This window comes from Grammomys surdaster, unplaced genomic scaffold (assembly GCF_004785775.1).
Source record: "Grammomys surdaster isolate TR1022 unplaced genomic scaffold, NIH_TR_1.0 125745, whole genome shotgun sequence".
Classification (NCBI taxonomy): Eukaryota; Metazoa; Chordata; class Mammalia; order Rodentia; family Muridae; genus Grammomys; species Grammomys surdaster.
The window spans coordinates 2,389,366-2,407,748 of record NW_021620577.1 but is presented as its reverse complement, the minus strand read 5'-3'; the positions used below and the strand labels follow the sequence as shown (position 1 = coordinate 2,407,748).

At 46.4% G+C, this 18,383-nt stretch overlaps 1 protein-coding gene and 1 pseudogene across 2 annotated transcripts; both read right to left on the bottom strand.

The window, feature by feature from the left end:
* Nucleotides 1-4,234: 4,234 nt before the first annotated feature.
* Nucleotides 4,235-13,734, bottom strand: Nmral1 (NmrA like redox sensor 1). Of its 2 annotated transcripts, XM_028788411.1 has the most exons (6): nucleotides 13,300-13,339; nucleotides 9,489-9,727; nucleotides 7,389-7,638; nucleotides 6,640-6,830; nucleotides 4,958-4,966; nucleotides 4,394-4,584 (listed from the first exon to the last, which is right to left on the bottom strand). In XM_028788411.1, exons 1-6 carry the CDS (start codon nucleotides 13,337-13,339, stop codon nucleotides 4,438-4,440), a joined length of 876 nt encoding a protein of 291 aa, XP_028644244.1. In that variant the 3' UTR covers nucleotides 4,394-4,437. The 2 variants fall into 2 exon arrangements, with proteins under 2 accessions (XP_028644243.1, XP_028644244.1); XM_028788410.1 differs by lacking the exon at nucleotides 4,958-4,966 and having other exon boundaries at nucleotides 4,235-4,516; nucleotides 13,300-13,734.
* A 1,002-nt stretch (nucleotides 13,735-14,736) lies between these two features.
* Nucleotides 14,737-15,381, bottom strand: LOC114639583 (annotated as a pseudogene).
* Nucleotides 15,382-18,383: the final 3,002 nt, after the last annotated feature.

Here is an 18,383-nt window from a genome sequence, read left to right as displayed (position 1 = left end):
CAGCAGGGGCAACAGGAGAGTCAGCTGGCGGCATCATTTCCCGAGCAGGCCCTTTCTTTCCTGAGATAGAGTTCCTGGGTGAGCTTGAGCCCACTGATTGGCAAGCCCTGCTGAGATGTGTACATGTGTTCCCTGTGCCCTGCTGACTGTTCTGTTCCGCCTCAGTGTTTCTCAGTCTTTGTTTTACTATGTAGTCCAAGCTGGAACTCCTGATCCCACTGCCTTCACTCCCCAAGTACTAGGAACACAGATGTAACCCACCATGTCTCTAAAAATATTCTTTGTTAAGTTCTTGTAAAAGTAGTAGCTGGAAATGAACCCAAGACCTCAGGCTTGCTAGGCAAGTGTTCTGCCCCCGAGTTATATTCCCTCAGCAACATTTTCCTATATTACACTTAAAAGACAGTATGTGTGGGTATTGTAAGTTCAAGACCAGCCTAGTGTAGAGTAAATTCCTGAACAGCCAGAGCTACACAGAGAAACCCAGTCTTGAAAAACAAAACAAAGAATCTCCTGAAATTGGACCTGGCAGAATGGCTCGGTGGGTAGCAATGCTAGCAAGCCTGATGAGCTAGGACCCAAATGTGGGAGGAGATCCAATTCCTGCAGGCTTATTTTTGCTTATTGTCATCTGAATATGGTGGCGCATGCCCTTAATCCCAGTACTTGAAGGCAGAGTCAGGCAGATCTGTGAGCTTGAGGCTAGCCAGGTCTACATAGCAAATTTCAGACCAGCCAGGGCTATATACCACAACACCACCTTAATAAGCACATATGGCTTTGCTTACTGTACTTTTAACTAGCCCAGGCTCCCAGCAGAGCCTTCATGGCTTTTGAGATGAGCAGAGAGATATGGCATGACTCATTGGGCTAGGCGGGGAGAGACTGGGAAAGCTGATGAGTAGAAATGACTCAGGAGTAACATTCTGTTACCTCGAATACAGACCAACATTTCTTCTCAATAAAATGTCTAGTGCTGTCTGCAGAGTGGACCAGGTAATACACTAGACACAGGATGCAACAGCAGTGGGGTTAGCACCCTTCTCAGGAAGGCCTAGGGCTCAGGCTGGGAGGAGGCTTGGAAAAAGAAGGTAGGTCTGTTGGCTAGCACATAATTATTACCACGCTGAGGCCGCCTCTCAGTCAGGTGGCATCTAGAGAAGGAAGCCTCATGTCCAGATCTAGTTTGTGTTCACTTCTACACATAGCTCCTGGGGGGTTAGTTCTCAGACTTCTTTGTGGCATCTGAACTGGAATCAGGGTACAAAGTACTTGAAAATGACCAGGCAGCCAGGGTGGTAGTGCATGCCTTTAATCCTAGCCCTTGGACATTAGAGGCAAGTGGATCTCTTGATTTCAAGGACAACCAGGGCTACACAGAGAAACCCGCATGCTGTCGAGGAGCTGGCAGGTGGTAGGTGTCCACTCTGGACCTTGATTTTGGCAGACTTTTCCAGGTTTAGATGATACTGGCATTAAGACAACCTGTTGTAAGCCGGGCAGTGGTGGTGCATGCAGAGGCAGGCAGATTTCTAGTTCGAGGCCAGCCTGGTCTACAGAGTGAGTTCCAGGACAGCCCGGGCTATACAGAGAAACCTTGTCTCAAAAATTAAAAAAAAAAAAAAAAAAAAAGACAACCTGTTGTGTCTTCCTGACCCAGTGGGAAGTGACCTCACTTGTTATTGTATTTTCCCTCTACTCTTCTGGGACAGCTCCTCCCCGCCCACAGATTTCAGTATGGTTATTACCTTCTGAGGTCAGGCCTGTCCTCACAAATTGGTCTTCTCCCTAAACTTCTAAGTTTTTCTTTTCTTTTGTGCTGGGGATGAAACCTAAGGTCTTGTGCATCCATATTCTACATCTTAATTTTACACACAGCCCTAACCCCTGTCTTACTAGTCACCTGCTATTTCCATCTGTTCTTTGCACTTTGAGGTCTTTAATCTATCTCTCTATCTTATCTATCTATCTATCTATCTATCTATCTATCTAACTATCTATCTATCTATCTATCTATCTATCTATCTATCTATCTATCTATCTATCTATCTGTGTGGCTTTCCTACTAAATAACTTCCTCAGCTAGGCGGAAGAGGAGCACACCTTTAGTCCCAGCACTGTGGAGGCAGAGGCAGGCAGTTCTCTTGAGTTCAAGGCCATCCTGGTCAACAGGGCAAGTTCCAGGGCAGCCAAGGCTACACAGCAAAAAAGGAAAAAAGTTTCCTCAAGGCAGACAGCATAACTTTTGTATGTTTATCCCATATTTTAGGTACGGCACAGTAAATTATGCCTCAGTCAAGAGTCTACGGTAGATGAACCTGATGGGACCACTGTTCCTTTCCCTGCTAGAGGCATCTGATGTCAGGAATTGACAGCAAAAAGACAGTGTGCTAGTGGTTAGAAAAACCCGGGGCTGGAGAGATTGCTCAGCGGTTAAGAGCACCAACTGCTCTGCCAGAGGTCCTGAGTTCAATTCCCAGCAACCACATGGTGGCTCACAACCATCTGTAATGGGATCTGATTCCCTCTTCTGATGTGTCTGAAGACAGTTACAGTGTACTCATATACATAAATAAATATTTTTTTTTTTTTTTTTTTTTTTTTTTGGTTTTTCGAGACAGGGTTTCTCTGTGTAGCCCGGGCTGTCCTGGAACTCACTCTGTAGACCAGGCTGGCCTCGAACTCAGAAATCCTCCTGCCTCTGCCTCCCAAGTGCTGGGATTAAAGGCGTGCGCCACCACTGCCCGGCAATAAATATTTTTTTAAAAAAGCCCATACATAGGTGGAAATTCACAGAGGTGTCATGAAATCTCAGCAAGTGATTTGGATTTTCTGGGCTTTTGTTATTCCCTTTGAAAGGCTTTGAGCTAAGCTGACCTATCATTCATGCAAGTCTTTGCCCCTGGTGACATTACCTCAAGTCCACTCACTGGCCCATGACTCTGCTCTTCCCGTTTGTCTCTTTAAAGGGTGTGTTGTATGCTTGTGTACCTGTGTCTGTGGGTGCACATGTGTGCAGGTGAACATGCATGGCCAGATTGGTGTTGGATGTCTTTCTCTATTACTCTTCACCTCATTTTTTGAGACAGGTCTCAGAACCTGCAGCTCACTGATTCAAGCAAGACCAGCTGGCCAGTGAGCTCCAGAGATCTTCCTGTTTTCACTCGTCCATCTCTGGGATCACATGCCCTCATCTGCCCTTTAAAGTGGGCACCAGGAATCTGAACTCACAGCATCATGCTTGCTCAGGAAGCACATTACTGACTTAGTCAGCTCCCTAGCCCCATATTTAAAAAAAAAAAAAAAATCCAAAACCATTTTAAGATTATTTCTGGCTTGACAACACCTGTTGAGAGTTCTGGTAAAGAACAGGAAAAGGACAAGCGTCCTGGTCTTCTCTTATATTATTAGTTGTAGTATGGATACTTTAGTAAATCCTGGCACAGGGTTCTTATCCACCCTTGACCATTTACACTCCCGGATGAAAGACACACACACAGCCTTGTATTTTAGTATGCCTTAAGCAGCACAGTAGCTGGGCCTAACCTCCCTGCTGTTAGAATCCACCTCCCACCCAGAACTCTGAGTCACTACTTACTAGTTTCTAAGTTCTGTCTTGGCTGCTCCTGACCCAGCTGAGCACCCGTCTGGGCCACGTTCTCTTGGCCTTTTTACATGATGGCTCTGGTTTCTCCCTCCTGCACACCCTCCTAAGGCATGGCTCCTCTCTCCTCCTTCCTCAAGGTCTCACGTCTGTCCAGAAACCTAAACCCTACCTCTCTCTTCTCCCCAGCTATTGGCTGCTGGCATCTTTATTTACCAGTCAGAATTAACTGGGGGCAGGTTTCCAGAAGCTCCTTGCTGACTCCAACTCTTGGAGGCCATCACTTAGCATTAAAATACAAGCTGTGTTAGACCAACCTCCTACAGTTAGTCTGTCCTCAATTCGGAATGGATGCACAGGTGCCCTCAGTGTCTTTGGCCTTGCCTGCCTGAGAGTATTCAGGGTTGTCAGAGGCATTGCTGGTTGCTGCCTGATTCCCTGTGCATGCACACTCTCAGGGTTGAGGTGGAGTAAGTACTTCATTACTTTAAACATCAAGTAAGCCTGTGCCTGCTACTCTGGTTCCCGTGCTCTCAGGGCCCATTCCATGCAGCTGCCTCTCCGGCTTGCCTCCCACAGACACACTTCCCACAGACAGACAGATAGATGCCTTTTCTTTTGGAAACCATCTGTGAGAACAATGGTTTTATTTGGGGGGTGGGGGGAACAAACCACAGAACTGTACACAAGAAAGAGTGTTGTGTTTGTTGTCCCCACATGAATGCTTCAAGGTCACAGCTGTGCAAAGTCCCCTTTGTGCTGCTCCAGCCACTGGTCCAGTGTCTGGGCTTTGGGGTTGAGTTGCAGAGTCAGATCAATGTTCCGGTCAGGTTTCAGGGCATAGAAACGGAACATGTTGGCCAAGTCTTGAGCCCCCTGGAAACCAAGCTTCTCGTATTCCTCAGGAGTTGTCTGGAAACAGAGAATCCACCATGCCTGTTTCCTCTATGGCCTTGGTGATGCCAGGGAAAATTAGCATCCTCTGGAGTCCCAGAAAGCCAGGGTAGGCTAGGTATCATCCAACACTATGTTGGCCCTGAAGCCACTAACTCAAGTCCTCACTGTAAGCCACACGAACACTTCCAACTAGAAAACCAGAAGCACGGGAAACCAGAGCGCTCACTGCCACCTGACACCATCAGTCTAAAGGCTGCTCTCTCAAGGTCATGAGACGAAAGCCGTAGGCGCCTCTCAGAGCAGAAACCAATACTATCGTTTTCTTGTTGAAAAGCAAAAACTATTCCTATTTTCCTCTGAAACCCAATCTGGACTCTCGTGCTCCTCCGTATTCATGGCTTAGTACTACTTCTTTTTAAGGCCACATGGCCTTTTTCATTTGCCCCCCACCCCCACCCCAGATGGCTGTCCTGGAACTCACTCTGTAGACCAGGCTGTTAGCACATACACATAAAAATTTTAAAAGCCTCTGGTGGTGCACCCCTTTAATCCCAGAACTTGGGAGGCAGAGGCAGGTGGATCTCTGAGTTAGAGACTAGCCTGGTCTACCCATTGGGTTCCAGGATAGCCAGGGCTGTACTGAGAAACCTTGTCTTTAAAATAAATTTTTTTAAGAAGGAAGCTCTGTCCATTATTATATTTAATTCTCACAGCAACACCTGAAAGTGATACCATCAGTACACCTGTTTATAGGTGAGAGACGGGTCGTGGAATGTGCCCAAGCTCCCGTGCTAGCTTCGGGGCTGGAACCGGGTTCTGAAGCCCAGGATCGGCTCCCCAGACCCCACTTCCCGCTGATGTTCTGCTTGGTTCTGTGTGAGAGCTTTGTGGGTGACTTAAATGTCTTGTTCCCAGAATGCTTTTAATGAACAGGTTTTAGATTCATAACAAGGAGAAACATTAAGAACAGTGTACCCAGAGGGCTGGACAGGAATCGTGAGGGTCAGCAAAGAGGACAAAAGGTATAAGGGCCAGGCTTGTCTTCTCTATCATCCCTTTAACACCCGTCCTGCGGAGGGGACTGGCAGACCCTCTGATTTCAGCCCTCTTTTTTTTGTTGTTGTTGTTTTTTTGAGACAGGGTTTCTCTGTGTAGTCCTGGCTGTCCTGGAACTCTCTCTGTAGACCAGGCTGGCCTCGAACTCAGAAATCCGCCTGCCTCTGCCTCCCAAGTGCTGGGATTAAAGGCTGCACCACCACCGCCCGGCTGATCTCAGCCCTCCTTAACTTGACTCATACTGATCCTTCTTCCTGGAAACCAGTCCCCTTGGTCAAAACTAAACCATAACTTTTACCCTGACTTTTAAGTGCCCAGAAGCAGTATGACATTAATTGTCCATGAGCTTAGATTTAACCCTTGCTCTGAGGGGTGGGAAGCTCTGGATGACTGGTTCTCAGTCCTCCTAATGCTGCATCTTTAATTCTGTTACTCATGGTATGGTGACGCCTCCCCCCAACCATAAAATTATTTTCCTTGCTACTTCATAACTGTAATTTTGCTGTTATGAATTATAATGTAAATATCTGATATATAGGATATCTAATAAGTAATGTCTGTGAAAAGGTCTTTCCATCCTTCCCCAAGGGGCCAAGGGCTGCAGGGTTAACTATCATTGCTCTAGATAGCCCTTTCTTACCCCCAGAAGACCCCTGTGGGGGCCAGAGAGATGGTTCAGTAAAAGCACCTACTGCTAAGTCTGATGACCTAAGTTTGGTCCCCAGGACCCATGAGGCAGAGGCAGAGAGCTGACTGTCATTAGCTGTCCTCTGCAGAAACACTGAGTCACATACATGTACATATGTACACATGAATTTGCACATAAAATAATTGAAAAAAAAAAAACCCAAAAACCAAAAACCTAGCCAGCAGTAATGGCACACATCTTTAATCTCAGAACTCAGGAGACAGATCCCTGTGAGTTCCAGGACAGCCAGGGTTACATAATAAGACCCTGTCTCAAAAACAAAAGAAAACAAAAACCCCAATACCAAAACAGAACCAAACAAGAAAACCTTTGGGGAGTTAGGGGAATCCTGCAAGGGCTGACGTGTCACAGCTCTGGGGAGGGAGGAACCCACCTTGGCATGACGCACAGTCTTGCCAGTGTGCTTGCTGAGCAAAGCGGCATATTCCTCTGCGGTGTGCCTGCAGGTACTGAGCCCGATGTTCCGCCCTACGTACTCTTCTGGCTTCTTCAGCAAGCTGAGCACCACGGGACCCAGGTCACTCACAGACATTCCATCCATGGGGACATCACCCATGGGCAAGTCTGTGAGAACAGAGAGGTTTTCCCAGCAGCCCAGTTCTCTGGGTATCCACACATATCAGTGTTGGTCTTTGTGTGGTGCCAGTGGTCTGTCATTTTCTGGGTGGGCAGGACTCCTGCATCCTCAGAGGTGATATTCATAGACAGCAAAGAGTGGCCAGCCACCACCAGCCCTTCCAGCTTTGCCTTTGGTACATCCTGCTCTATCTAATCCACTGACCAACTGGCAAGACACAAGCTGGCTGAGGTTCCTTTGAAGCTGGGCCAGGGCATCCTGTTCGTTTACAAACTGGCCAGCAAGCATCATTCACATCCTCTGCTTCCTCTTCTGAGAACAGTAATAACCCTGGCTGGTTTTCTCATTCCTCCAGGGGACCAGTGTTAAACCATTTTACAGAATGTGAAGTCAAGGCCTACCTAGATGACATGCCTAGTCTCCAGCCTAATGTTAGGGAGCCTGGGCTTAGACCCAGAGTGACCTGATGACAATTCCACTTTAGGCTACAGCTGATACTCCATATGCTGAGAACTGTGTTTCACTGTGTGGGGTAGGGCACTCACCCAGCAAGAAGCTCTTTCCGTCTGAAGCTTTCTGGGGCAGGAAATAGGAAAGGAGGTTCTGGAAATAGCAAGGCAGCCGCACACTGGTCATGGGAACACCGATGTCTCGGAAGTATTCCTCCACCTCCCCTTTGCCGTCAAAGTGTCCTGCGGCCAGCCTCCCAGCAGTCAGCTTCCTGATGTTCTCCAGGCCACTGTACACTACGTAGTGGAGGCCCAAGCGTTTGGCTAGATCAGCTAGAAGCTTGCCCTGGTAATCAGGAAAGGAAAGGCCACAAGGGTAAGAGCAAGGGCATGAGTCTCTGATCCTCTTCCTCAGCTCTGGAGCAACATTCATGTACAACACTACACTAAGCTTGCAAACTCTAGGGTCACCTTTAAACTCATGGGTTTTCTAGGGAAAAGTGAGCCAAGTGGTGAAGCCAGGAAGATCAGGAGTTCAAGGCTAACCTCAGCTACATGAGACCATGTCTAAAAAAAATTGTAAGATTTGAGACAGAGCAGGTCTGCCTTGGGAAAGGCACAGAAGCCGTTTTGATGTGCATATCCATGGCCTGTGTGACCAGAGAGCTCAGCTGACACCATTGGAGAGCTCAGAGCCATCTTTGGAGAAGATACAGCTTCATGGTTGAGCATATGGGCCACTTGGTTTCATCTGGGCTGAGATGAACGAACTTCTGTGTGACCTAGGACAAGTGGTAACTCCACTGTTTAATAAACAGTGGTCTATGTCTTTAAAGTTGGGGGTATATAACTGCATCCCTCCAGAAGATCTGCCTATACCTTACCCCTGCAAAGTTGTAAATGTGACTTGATATGGGGACAGGGTCTTTGTAGGTAGCATTAAGAGTTGAGATTTGATCATCTTAGATTAATCACATGACTCCTAAATCCAAAATAAATATTCTCCTAAGAGAAGTGAGCTAAGGGCCTGGAGTGGAGGCTCATCAGTTAAGAGGTCTCGCTGTTCTTCCAGAGGACCCAGATCCATTTCCCAGCACCCACACAGCAGCTCACAAGTGTCTGCAACTCCACTTCCAAGGGATCTGATGCCCTCTTCTGGCCTCTGTGGATACTGCATGGAAGTGGTACACAGACATAAATGCAGGCAACACACCTGTGGTGATTTGAATGAGGACAGCCCCCGTAGGCTCATATATTTGAATACCTGGCCCTACTGTTTGAGAAGAATTAAGAGGTGTAGTTTTGTTGAAGAAGGTGTGGCACAGGGAAAGAGCTTTCGAGTTTCAAAAGCCCAACCATTCCTTATGCATACCTTTCCAGTGCCATGCCTGCCTGTCTGTTGCCATGCTTCTAGCCATGATGATCACGGACTCTAACCCTCTGGAACTGTGAGCCCTGGTAAACGTTTTTTGTTTTGTTTTGTTTTGTTTTTTTAAATTTAGTTACCTTGGTTATGGTTTCCCTTTACTGTAACAAACAATACCATAAATATAAAGTTAAAATAAATAAATAGTGATTATCATCATCATCTTCATCATGATGCTGGCATGGTGGCATATGCCTATAGTCCTAGCATTCAAAATCACAAGTTCTAGTCCCACTTGGGCTATATAGCAAGACCTGGCCTCACTCCTCCCTACCAGAATAAAACACAAGAAGAAGCCATGAGAATATGGAGGCAGATATTGGTGTGACACAGCCATAAGCTTAGTGACACCCAGAGCCACAGAGGCTGGAAGCACTGGGGAAGCACTTCTCCTCAAGCTCCAGAAAGGACTGTGATCTTGCTGACACCTTAACTTCGATCTCCTGCTTTTAGAACTGTGAGATGACTTCTGTGGTTTTGAACTACCTGGAGTATAGTTATCATGGTCCCAGAGAGCTCACGAGGGTTTCCCAGGATTAAAGAGACAAATCTGTTTCAACCAGCTCTTTGTCCCAAGTGCTGTGGTACATAAGTGGTTTATACGTAAGTGGTTTATCCCCGCAGGGGTCCATGAACTAGGTAGAGGGTGTGTCCTCCATCAAAGTTTGGAAAAGAGCAGGGCCTGCAGTACTTGGCACTTCTGGATCAATTGGGGTCCCCAGGCCTTGTCTAGGACACACTAAACCACGCCCTGGCCTCCTCTCACTTACCTGCTGCACTTCTCGGTCCTGGCTGCACTTCTCCCAGTAATTGGTCACAATGAAGGTGGCATGAGCTCCAGTCAGGGCCTGCTCCATGCTAGCCGCATCGTCCTGGTCTCCTCGCACTACCTCAGCACCTTGCTGCTTCAGTTCTTTCGCGGCCCTCTGCTCAGGATTCCTTGTTACCACTCGAACCCTAAATGTCCCATCTTCCAGCAATGTCCGTGCCACTGAGCCACCTTGGGCACCTGTAAAGAGTCAAACCATCTCTCACCAGCCATAGTCAGAGTGAAAGAAGTGTAGAAGGGACTCCACCAAAGCAAGCCTGCCCAAGAAAAACGACGTCTCCTTAAACTGTCTTTAGGTTTTCTATATTTTGGGGGAAGTTAGTCGGTTTTGTTTTAAAACAGAATCTCCCTGTGTGCCCTGGCTGTAGCCTAGGCTGGCACTGAACTCACTAAATTTTTTTGTTTTGTTTTGTTTTGTTTTTTTGAGACAGGGTTTCTCTGTGTAGTCCTGGCTGTCCTGGAACTCACTCTGTAGATCAGGCTATCCTCAAACTCAGAAATCCACCTGCCTCTGCCTCCCAAGTGCTGGGATTAAAGGTGTTCGCCACCACTGCCCAGCTAACTAGATTTTTACTTAGAGACTTTGAACTCTTTCTTCTCTAGGCTCATTCTCCAGAATGTTGGGAATACAGGATCCACACAACACGCCTTTTGCCTTTTTTTTTTTTTTTGAAAGATTTCTTTCTATTTTATGTGTATGAGTGTTTGCCTGTATGTGTGTCTATGTAGCATATATGTGCCTGGTTTCCACGGAAGCCGGAAGAGGACTTAGATCTCTTAAAACAAGAGTTGCAGTCAGCTGAGAGCTGCCTTACATGGTGCTGGGAACTGGTCAGGCCTTCTCTAAGTGGCTCTTGACTTTAAAATGTATAATCCGGGCTGGAGAGGTGGCTCAGTGGTGAAGAGCACTGACTGCTCTTCCAGAGGTCCTGAGTTCAATTCCCAGCAACCACATGGTGGCTCACAACCATCTGTAATGGGATCTGAAGTCCTCTTCTGGTGTGTCTGAAGACAGCTACAGTGTACTTATATAAAAATAAATAAATAAGTCTTTTAAAAAATGTGTAATTCGCCGGGCAGTGGTGGTGCAGGCCTTTAATCCCAGCACTTGGGAGGCAGAGGCAGGCAGATTTCTGAGTTCGAGGCCAGCCTGGTCTACAGAGTGAGTTCCAGGACAGCCAGGACTACACAGAAAAACCCTGTCTCGGAAAAACTAAAAAAAAAAAAAAAAAAAGTGTAATTCAATCCCAAGCCCCCCCCACAATAACAAAGGAATAAAATACATAATAAAATGTTTTTAATATAATAGCTAAATTACAAAGCCATTTTATTCTAATTCTGCAACTCTGTGTCCTCACCCCCAAAGAAGCCTCATCTCCATTAAGAGTCATTCTCTAAGGGCATGGTGGCCCATGCCTTTAATGCCAGCACTTGAGGAGCAGAGGCAAATCTCTTTGAGTCTGAGGCCAGGCTGGTCTACAGAGCCAGTTCCAGAACATCTAAGCCTACTAGAGAAATCCTGTCTCAACAAAACAAAACAAAACAAAACAAAAAAGTGTTCAATAAAACTTTTTAAAAATATAAAGGATACAGATACACGTGTGCTAATAGCTAGAAATGTCGATGTGGGCCAGTGAGATGGCTCAGCAGGCAAGGGTGCTTGCAGCAGCCAAGTGTGACCACATGGACCTTCATGTGTGCACTCACAGAGTACAAATATATCAAAAAAAAGTAGACTAATCTCAAACTGACAGAAGCCAGTCACCAAAGGCCACAAATGTGATTCCATTTGCATGAAAGTCAACAGGGCAAAACCCCACGTAAATCAGTGGTTGACAGGTTAATGGAAGGGAAATGGGAGAATGACTCTCTTGTTGGTTTTGTTTCTTCTTTATTTAAGGCATGGTTTCTCTGTGTAGTCCTGGCTGTCCTGGAACCCACTCTGTACACCAGGTGGGCCTTGAACTCACAGAGATCTGCCTACATCTGCCTCTTGAATGCTGGGATTAAAGGCATATGTCACCACCACCCAGCAGTTTTATTTACTTTTATTATGTGTCAGTGTTTTGCTTGCATGTATCTGTACCATGTGCAGTGCCTGAGGAGGCCAGAAGAGGGTGTTGGATTCCCTGGAATTGGAATTACAGATAGCTGTGAGCAACCAGGTGGGGTTGCTGGGAACCAAACCCAGGACCTCTACAAGAGTAACAGATGTCCTTCCTCTGAGCCATCTCTCCAGCCTCTTTTTATAACATTTTCTAATCAGGCAGTGGCCAGTATATCTGCCGTGTCAACTACTCTAGAGGCTGATGGGGGAGGGCAGTTTGGACCTCAGGATTCTATAGCCAGCCTGCTTGTATGACACTATCCAGGAATGGAAAATTGGGCCAAGTATGGGGGCCCATACCTCTAATCCCAGTACTCATAAAGCAGAAGTAGGTGATCTCTGCAAATTCAAAGCCATTTTGGGCTACAAGATGAGTTCTGGACTAGCCAGAGCCACAAAGTGAGACTGTGCCTCAAAACACCAAAAGCAAAAGCAAAACTGGGTTTTTTCCCCCAACTGTACTATAGGGGTGGGGGCGGGGCACAGATCAGTGGTAGAGTGCCTGACCTGTGAGGTCTTGGGTTCTATCTCCAGCACCACAATCACTTAAAGCCCCAACAGTGAACCACAGCCATAATTGAGGTGAGAAAGCAGGGTCAGAAGCTGCAGGCTATGAACCATGGAGTGGCTATGGGCAAAGGCTCAAGCCTAACACTTAAGTGCCATCTCTGGGACCTGCATGGTGGAAGGAGAGAACCAAATTTTTCTGCACTTTCACCTTCACAAGTGCTCAGTAGCAATGTGCACACCCGCAACATAAATAAAATTTAATAACACATATTGTAGTAAGTCCCAGGCTATCCAGGCTACCCTAATGAGGTCTTGTCTTGAATAATAATAATATACACACGACCCTTTTCAAAATAAAAATAAGTAATGGGGCTGGGAAGACGGCTTTGCAATTTAGTCTGCTCTTACAGAGGACAAAGGTTTGATTCCCTGTACTCATATGTGAGCAGACAATCATAGCTCTAATTCCAGGGGATCCAATATCCTCTTCTAGCCTGGTCAGGCACTGCACACACGTGGTGCATAGACAGACATACATACTCGGAAAACACCTACACACAAAATAAGGAACAGCCTCACTACCACCTCGGTTCAGAAGTTCAGTATGTACTTCACAGCCCTTGCCCAGTATTCAGGAAGCCCTAGGTTTAACCATCAGCGCCTGGAAAAGTAAAAAAAATTTTTTTTTCTCTATTGGAAAGGAAAGTTGGTAGAGTAGGTGGAGAGGTAGGTGGAAGCAAAGTAGCATGCTGCTGACTGAAAACGTGGTCTGTTTACATTTATTCTGGTACGAAACCAAGGAAACTTGTCATCTAGGGGCGGAGAGGGGAAAAAAATTCAATTTCGGTATTTTGTGTGAAACGAGGCGCACACATATGGAAGTCGCTCTGTAGACCATCTGGCCTTGAACTTTCAGAAAGCCTCCTGCCTCTGCTTTCAGAGTCCTGGGATCAAAGGTGTGCGACTCCACGCTTGCCCATATATATTTAGTTGAATATATATATTCAAAACCAATCTGCTCTCAGGTTTTGCCGCCCCCAGCCACCCATATGTATGAGAACCACAGCCGTTCTTCCTACAAACAAGGGTCTGGAGGCCTCGGCTCTGCAGACCTTCCCAGGCCTGGCTAGCTCACCTGTGGCTCCAAAAACCACCACCAGTTTCTTATCAGCCATGGGGTCCATCCAGAGCCCAAAGAGCGCGATCCCAAGAGGCCTGGGGTGGCAGAGTTGGCGAAGGGCAGGATCTCCACCCCGAGATGTCCGGTCCCAGAAAACCTTCCGAGATCCTGTCTGGCAATACCCAGTGCCAAGTCCCCAAATCACAAATCGAGTGACAAAAGCTGAGACAAGGGGCTGAGAATGGGATTTGGCGGGATCCACGGGCCTACAGCAGATCCACTAAAGCGGGGGGATGCAGTTCTGTGCAAGCAGTCAGCCCTTCCAGGATTCTCCTCTACCCTAACAGATCCCCTTCCGGCCGGGCCATGAGTGTGGCCAGCCGGTTGCCAAGCTTCCACGGGGGCGCCGGCGGTCCTGGTCCTGACCCTGCTCTTGCTCATGCAACCCGCGCCAGATATTCCGATGGTTCCTCCCTTCACGCTCTGGGTGCTTCTGAGTTTAAGCGCCTTGGTGAACGCTGTGGCCTAAGTGTGCAAGTCCGTTTTTTTGTTTTTGTTTTTTTTTTTTTTTGCCCAAGTGCACGTGGTGGCTTGTGTCTGACTTGGGGGAAGCAGGTGGGGTTTCTGCTAGACAGAAAACCTGTCTCAGCCTTGCGAGCGCTAGGGTTAGAGATATTAATTACCATGCTTGGCTGACTATATCTACATTATGTAAAACATTGACCTATATTCATAAAATGCTTTGGTATTATTTATTATTACAATTGCCATTATTATTATTACTATTATTATCATTATTATTGACGATATCCATCATGTAGTCATCTGGCCTGGAAGTTGATATGTAGACCAGGCTCTGCCTTTCCAGAGCTGGTGCCACACCTGGCTTGGTTACTATTTTAATAAATACATGAGAATCTATCTTCTTTTGCACGTATTGGCTGTCACCTAAATGCTTTTAACCCTCTGAAGCTATCTGTGCAATTCCTTTGTATGTCTGACTAACTTTTGTAGGAACTGTAATTTTTTTTTTCCTTTTTTGAGACAGGGTTTGTGTATCCCTGGCTGTCCTGGAACTGCTCACTCTGTAGAATGAAGCTGGCCTCAAACTCACAGAGATCTGCCTGCCTCTGGCTCCCAAGTGCTGGGAATAAAGGCATGTGCCACCACCGTCCAGCTCTTTTTTTTTTTTAAGACAAGTGAGATTTATATTCAACTCACACTTGGATGTGTCTTATCAGTCCTCTGAAAAGTTACTGCTGAGTGGGACGCACCAACCATTTTCCAATCCTTAATCTGTCTCATGTCAAACTCCTCCTCAGGATCTTCTCCAGAGCATGCACGCATGCATATATATTTGGGGGCGGGGGGCAAATGCCAACTTTATTTCATAAACACTAGGAAGACGGGCTGGTTGGGGGACCACGGGTACACAGCTGTACACAGTCACCATCAGCAGCTCACTCCCCACACTGCCCCACTGCCCATGATGCCCAAGCAGACGCCACAGAACAAGTTGGACAGACCGACTGTGAGGCCAGCCCCAAACCCTGGGGTCAGTAGCAAGGCTCCGCCATGTTGCTGATGACAATTGCCGTGACGATGTCATAGATGGCCTCTGCTTCACAGAAGATAATGCTAACCAAGTTCTTGGTCTTGATTCTGGGGGCTTTCACCCCACTCCCAATGATGGAAGAGCCGGGAATACAGATTCCCCAGGCTGCTCCAACCACACACAGAGAAATCGCTAGGCCATGCCGGGCGGTGGGCGGTGGTGGCGCACACCTTTAATCCCAGCACTTGGGAGGCAGAGGCAGGCGGATTTCTGAGTTCGAGAGTTCGAGGCTAGCCTGGTCTACAGAGTGAGTTCCAGGACAGCCAGGGCTATACAGAGAAACCCTGTCTCGAAAAAAAAAAAAAGGAAATCGCTAGGCCAACGCCCAGATTTGACCACATGAATGGAGAGGTTTCCGTCAGGAACCATGACACATCAATGAGAAAGCCCAGGTCAAAGATTGTGTAGCAGATTCTCATGACGATCATACAGGGCCAGAAGGCCACAAAGATCCCGAGGTAGAGCAACTCCAGCCCCTTCATGGCAGCAGCGACAGCAGGGGTCGGACGGGTGGGACCTGAGCTTAACTGCATCCACCATCCTGATTCAACTCCCTCATTCCCACCTGAGACCCTCTCCCTCTCCCTGGGCTCAGAAGTCATGCTTATCCTCTCCTGCCTAGCCATAGGCTGTTCAGTTCTTTATTTAACCAATCAGTAGGTGGTAGAGAATAATATTTGACAAAATACGGAGTCATACCAAAGTCGAGACTGTAACTAGATCTCTGGGCACAGGAATCAGACTAAGAATACATAGTGCATAGAAACATCCCCCAGCATAGCTCAGCGAGAGAGCTTGTTCAAAATCTAAAATTCCATCTCCAACACAAAGCCAAACCAAAACTTTAATAGTTAAAGAAGTAAGTAATTTTCTCCAAAATGTTATTATGCTTGGCAAACACTGTATCCTTGAGCTACGTCTCCTCCAACTTGCTCCTCTACAACACACAGAAAGGCTTAAGGAACTGTGTCATAAGTACCCAGCTGTGTATCACTGCAGTCTGCAATCCTCAGCCTCTACATCCTCTTCATCAAAACATGTCTATCAATCCAGTCTGCTTGTCCTCCTTTTATAAGATTTTATAAAATTTTATTTATTTATTTATTTATTTATTTATTTTTGGCTTTTTTTTTTTTCGAGACAGGGTTTCTCTGTGTAGCCCTGGCTGTCCTGGAACTCACTCTGTAGACCAGGCTGGCCTCGAACTCAGAAATCCGCCTGCCTCTGCCTCCCAAGTACTGGGATTAAAGGCGTGCGCTACCACTGCCCGGCAATAAAATTTTATTTATAAGATATATTTGTATTATTTTTAATTACGTCTGTGTGTGTGTGAGTATGTGCACATGAAGCAGATGCCCTCAAAGTCCAGAGGACTTAAATTCCCCCTGCAACTGGAGTTACAGGTAGTTGTGAATGTCAGGAGGTAGGCCCTGGGAATCAACTCCAGTCCCCTGCGAGAGCAGTACCACCTCTCCAGGGCTGAGAGGCACACACACACACACACACACACACACACACACCCCTGCTTCTTTTTGTTTTTTTGAGACAAAGTTTCTCCGTATAGCCTTGGTTGTCCTGGAACTCACTCTGTAGACTAGGCTAGTCACAACTTAGACATCTGCCTGCCTCTGCTTCCTGAGTGCTGGGATAAAAGGCTTGGGCCACCACAGCCTGGTTCCATCTTACTTTTTAAGAAGTCATTTGTGTTCCTGTGTGTGCTTCTTTGTGCGTGTGTGTGCGCACATGCGTGTCACATGCATTCACAGGGCAGGGCTCAACCTCGTTATCTTTAGTAGCAGAAGCAATCTACTTTCTTTAGGGGCAGGGCATAGGCTTACTTATTTGCCTGGTTCTTTTTTTTTTTGTTTTTTTTTGTTTTTTTTTGTTTTTTTGTTTTTTTGTTTTTTTGTTTTTTTCGAGACAGGGTTTCTCTGTGTAGTCCTGGCTGTCCTGGAACTCACTCTGTAGACCAGGCTAGCCTCGAACTCTTGAACTCAGAAATCCGCCTGCCTCTGCCTCCCAAGTGCTGGGATTAAAGGCGTGCGCCACCACCGCCCGGCTGCCTGGTTCTTGATAATAAGGCTAATATGATTTTCCAGGAAGACAATCCCTAGAAACCCTAGAAGCCCTAGAGAGTCACCTGTCCCTGCTAACACCATGATTACAAGTGTGCTACTACACCCAGCTCTAAAAAGTATTTATTTATTTTTATTTTGTGCATATAGGTGTTTGCCTGCATGTATGTCTGAATACCACAGGCATGAATGATGCTCACAGAGGTCTAAAGAGAGCATTAGCTCCTCTGGAACTGGAGTTACAGAAGTTTATAGGCCACCATGTTGGTGCTGGGAATTGAACTCACGTCCTCTGCAAAATCAAGTGCTGCTAACTGCTAATCCGTTTCTCCAGGCCCTGCACACCCACATTTTTACATCATGCTAAGGATTGAATTCACACTCTCATTCTCAGGCAGCAAGCATGGTGCCAGCTGAGCTAAAAAGCCAGATTCCTATGAGTTTGAGGCCAGCCTTGAGTTTTGGGACCGTGTCTGGAAAAATAAATAAATAGAAGAAAGTATATGGTTCATTATGGATTCATTTCAAAGCAACTTTCCTTAAGGAGGAGACAGGCAGACACACTAGAAAAAAAAGCAAAACAAAACAAAACTGATTGTTTAACATCAGGTCACTCCAGGTTCCATTTTGGATAAAGATGAAGGCAAAGGAAACTTTTGTTATCTTGTTAATTGAAGCTAGTATGTTTGGGAAATTTAGTTACTCTTTTAAATTATATTTTTGAAAGTTAAGATAAATAGTTTAGCTTCAACTTGGGAATGTGAAGCCTGAGTGATCATTTTGATTTTTAGCCTGATCTGATGAGACCTAGTAAAAGAACTCCTTCCAACAAAATGTTACCCTATAATTTTTAATCTAACAGGAATATCTTTTAATGTCACGCAGTGATCTTTCTTTTATGTCTTTTTTTGGGTCTTGAAAGTATGTAACCAAACTTTTGGTTACTTCATTGGGTTATTTTTCCTCTACCACTCTACTCCACTTGCATCCCTTCCAACCTCCAACACTAGGAAGGAGAGAAAGCAGATTAGAGGGAAAGGAGGTATTGAGATCTTTATACTACTTCCTGCCAATGAGGGGCTTCAAATTCCTTGGGACAAGTTTGATCTTGGTTGTCAGGATAGCTACAACTAGGAATCAGCAATCCAGCAAACAGCAGCAGCAGCAGCAACAGCAGCAGATGCAGGGGGAGGAAGGGCAGGGAAAAGAAGAGGCAAAGGCATGAATAGCAGCAGGGGGAGCAGCAGCCACTGCAGCCTCTTGGGGCTCTGGTATTTTTATACCCTCTCAAAAGTCCCCAGAATTCCAAATGTAAGCTATTTTCAGCTGGCAAAATCATTCCCCTGATAGAGCGCAAGACAAATCATAGTTAGCTGCTGTGGAAAATCTGAAGCAGCCCCGTATTCCAC

What these genes read in the sequence shown, in the direction of transcription:
- Nmral1 (XM_028788410.1), bottom strand. Translation starts at nt 13,348, where the DNA reads ATGGACCCCATGGCTGATAAGAAACTGGTGGTGGTTTTTGGAGCCACA. An exon ending in AGGACCGAGAAGTGCAGCAG is followed by an intron (nt 7,639 to 9,488) that starts GTAAGTGAGAGG and finishes CCTGATTACCAG; the next exon opens with GGCAAGCTTCTAGCTGATCT. An exon ending in AGACTGTGCGTCATGCCAAG is followed by an intron (nt 4,517 to 6,639) that starts GTGGGTTCCTCC and finishes CTCTGTTTCCAG; the next exon opens with ACAACTCCTGAGGAATACGA.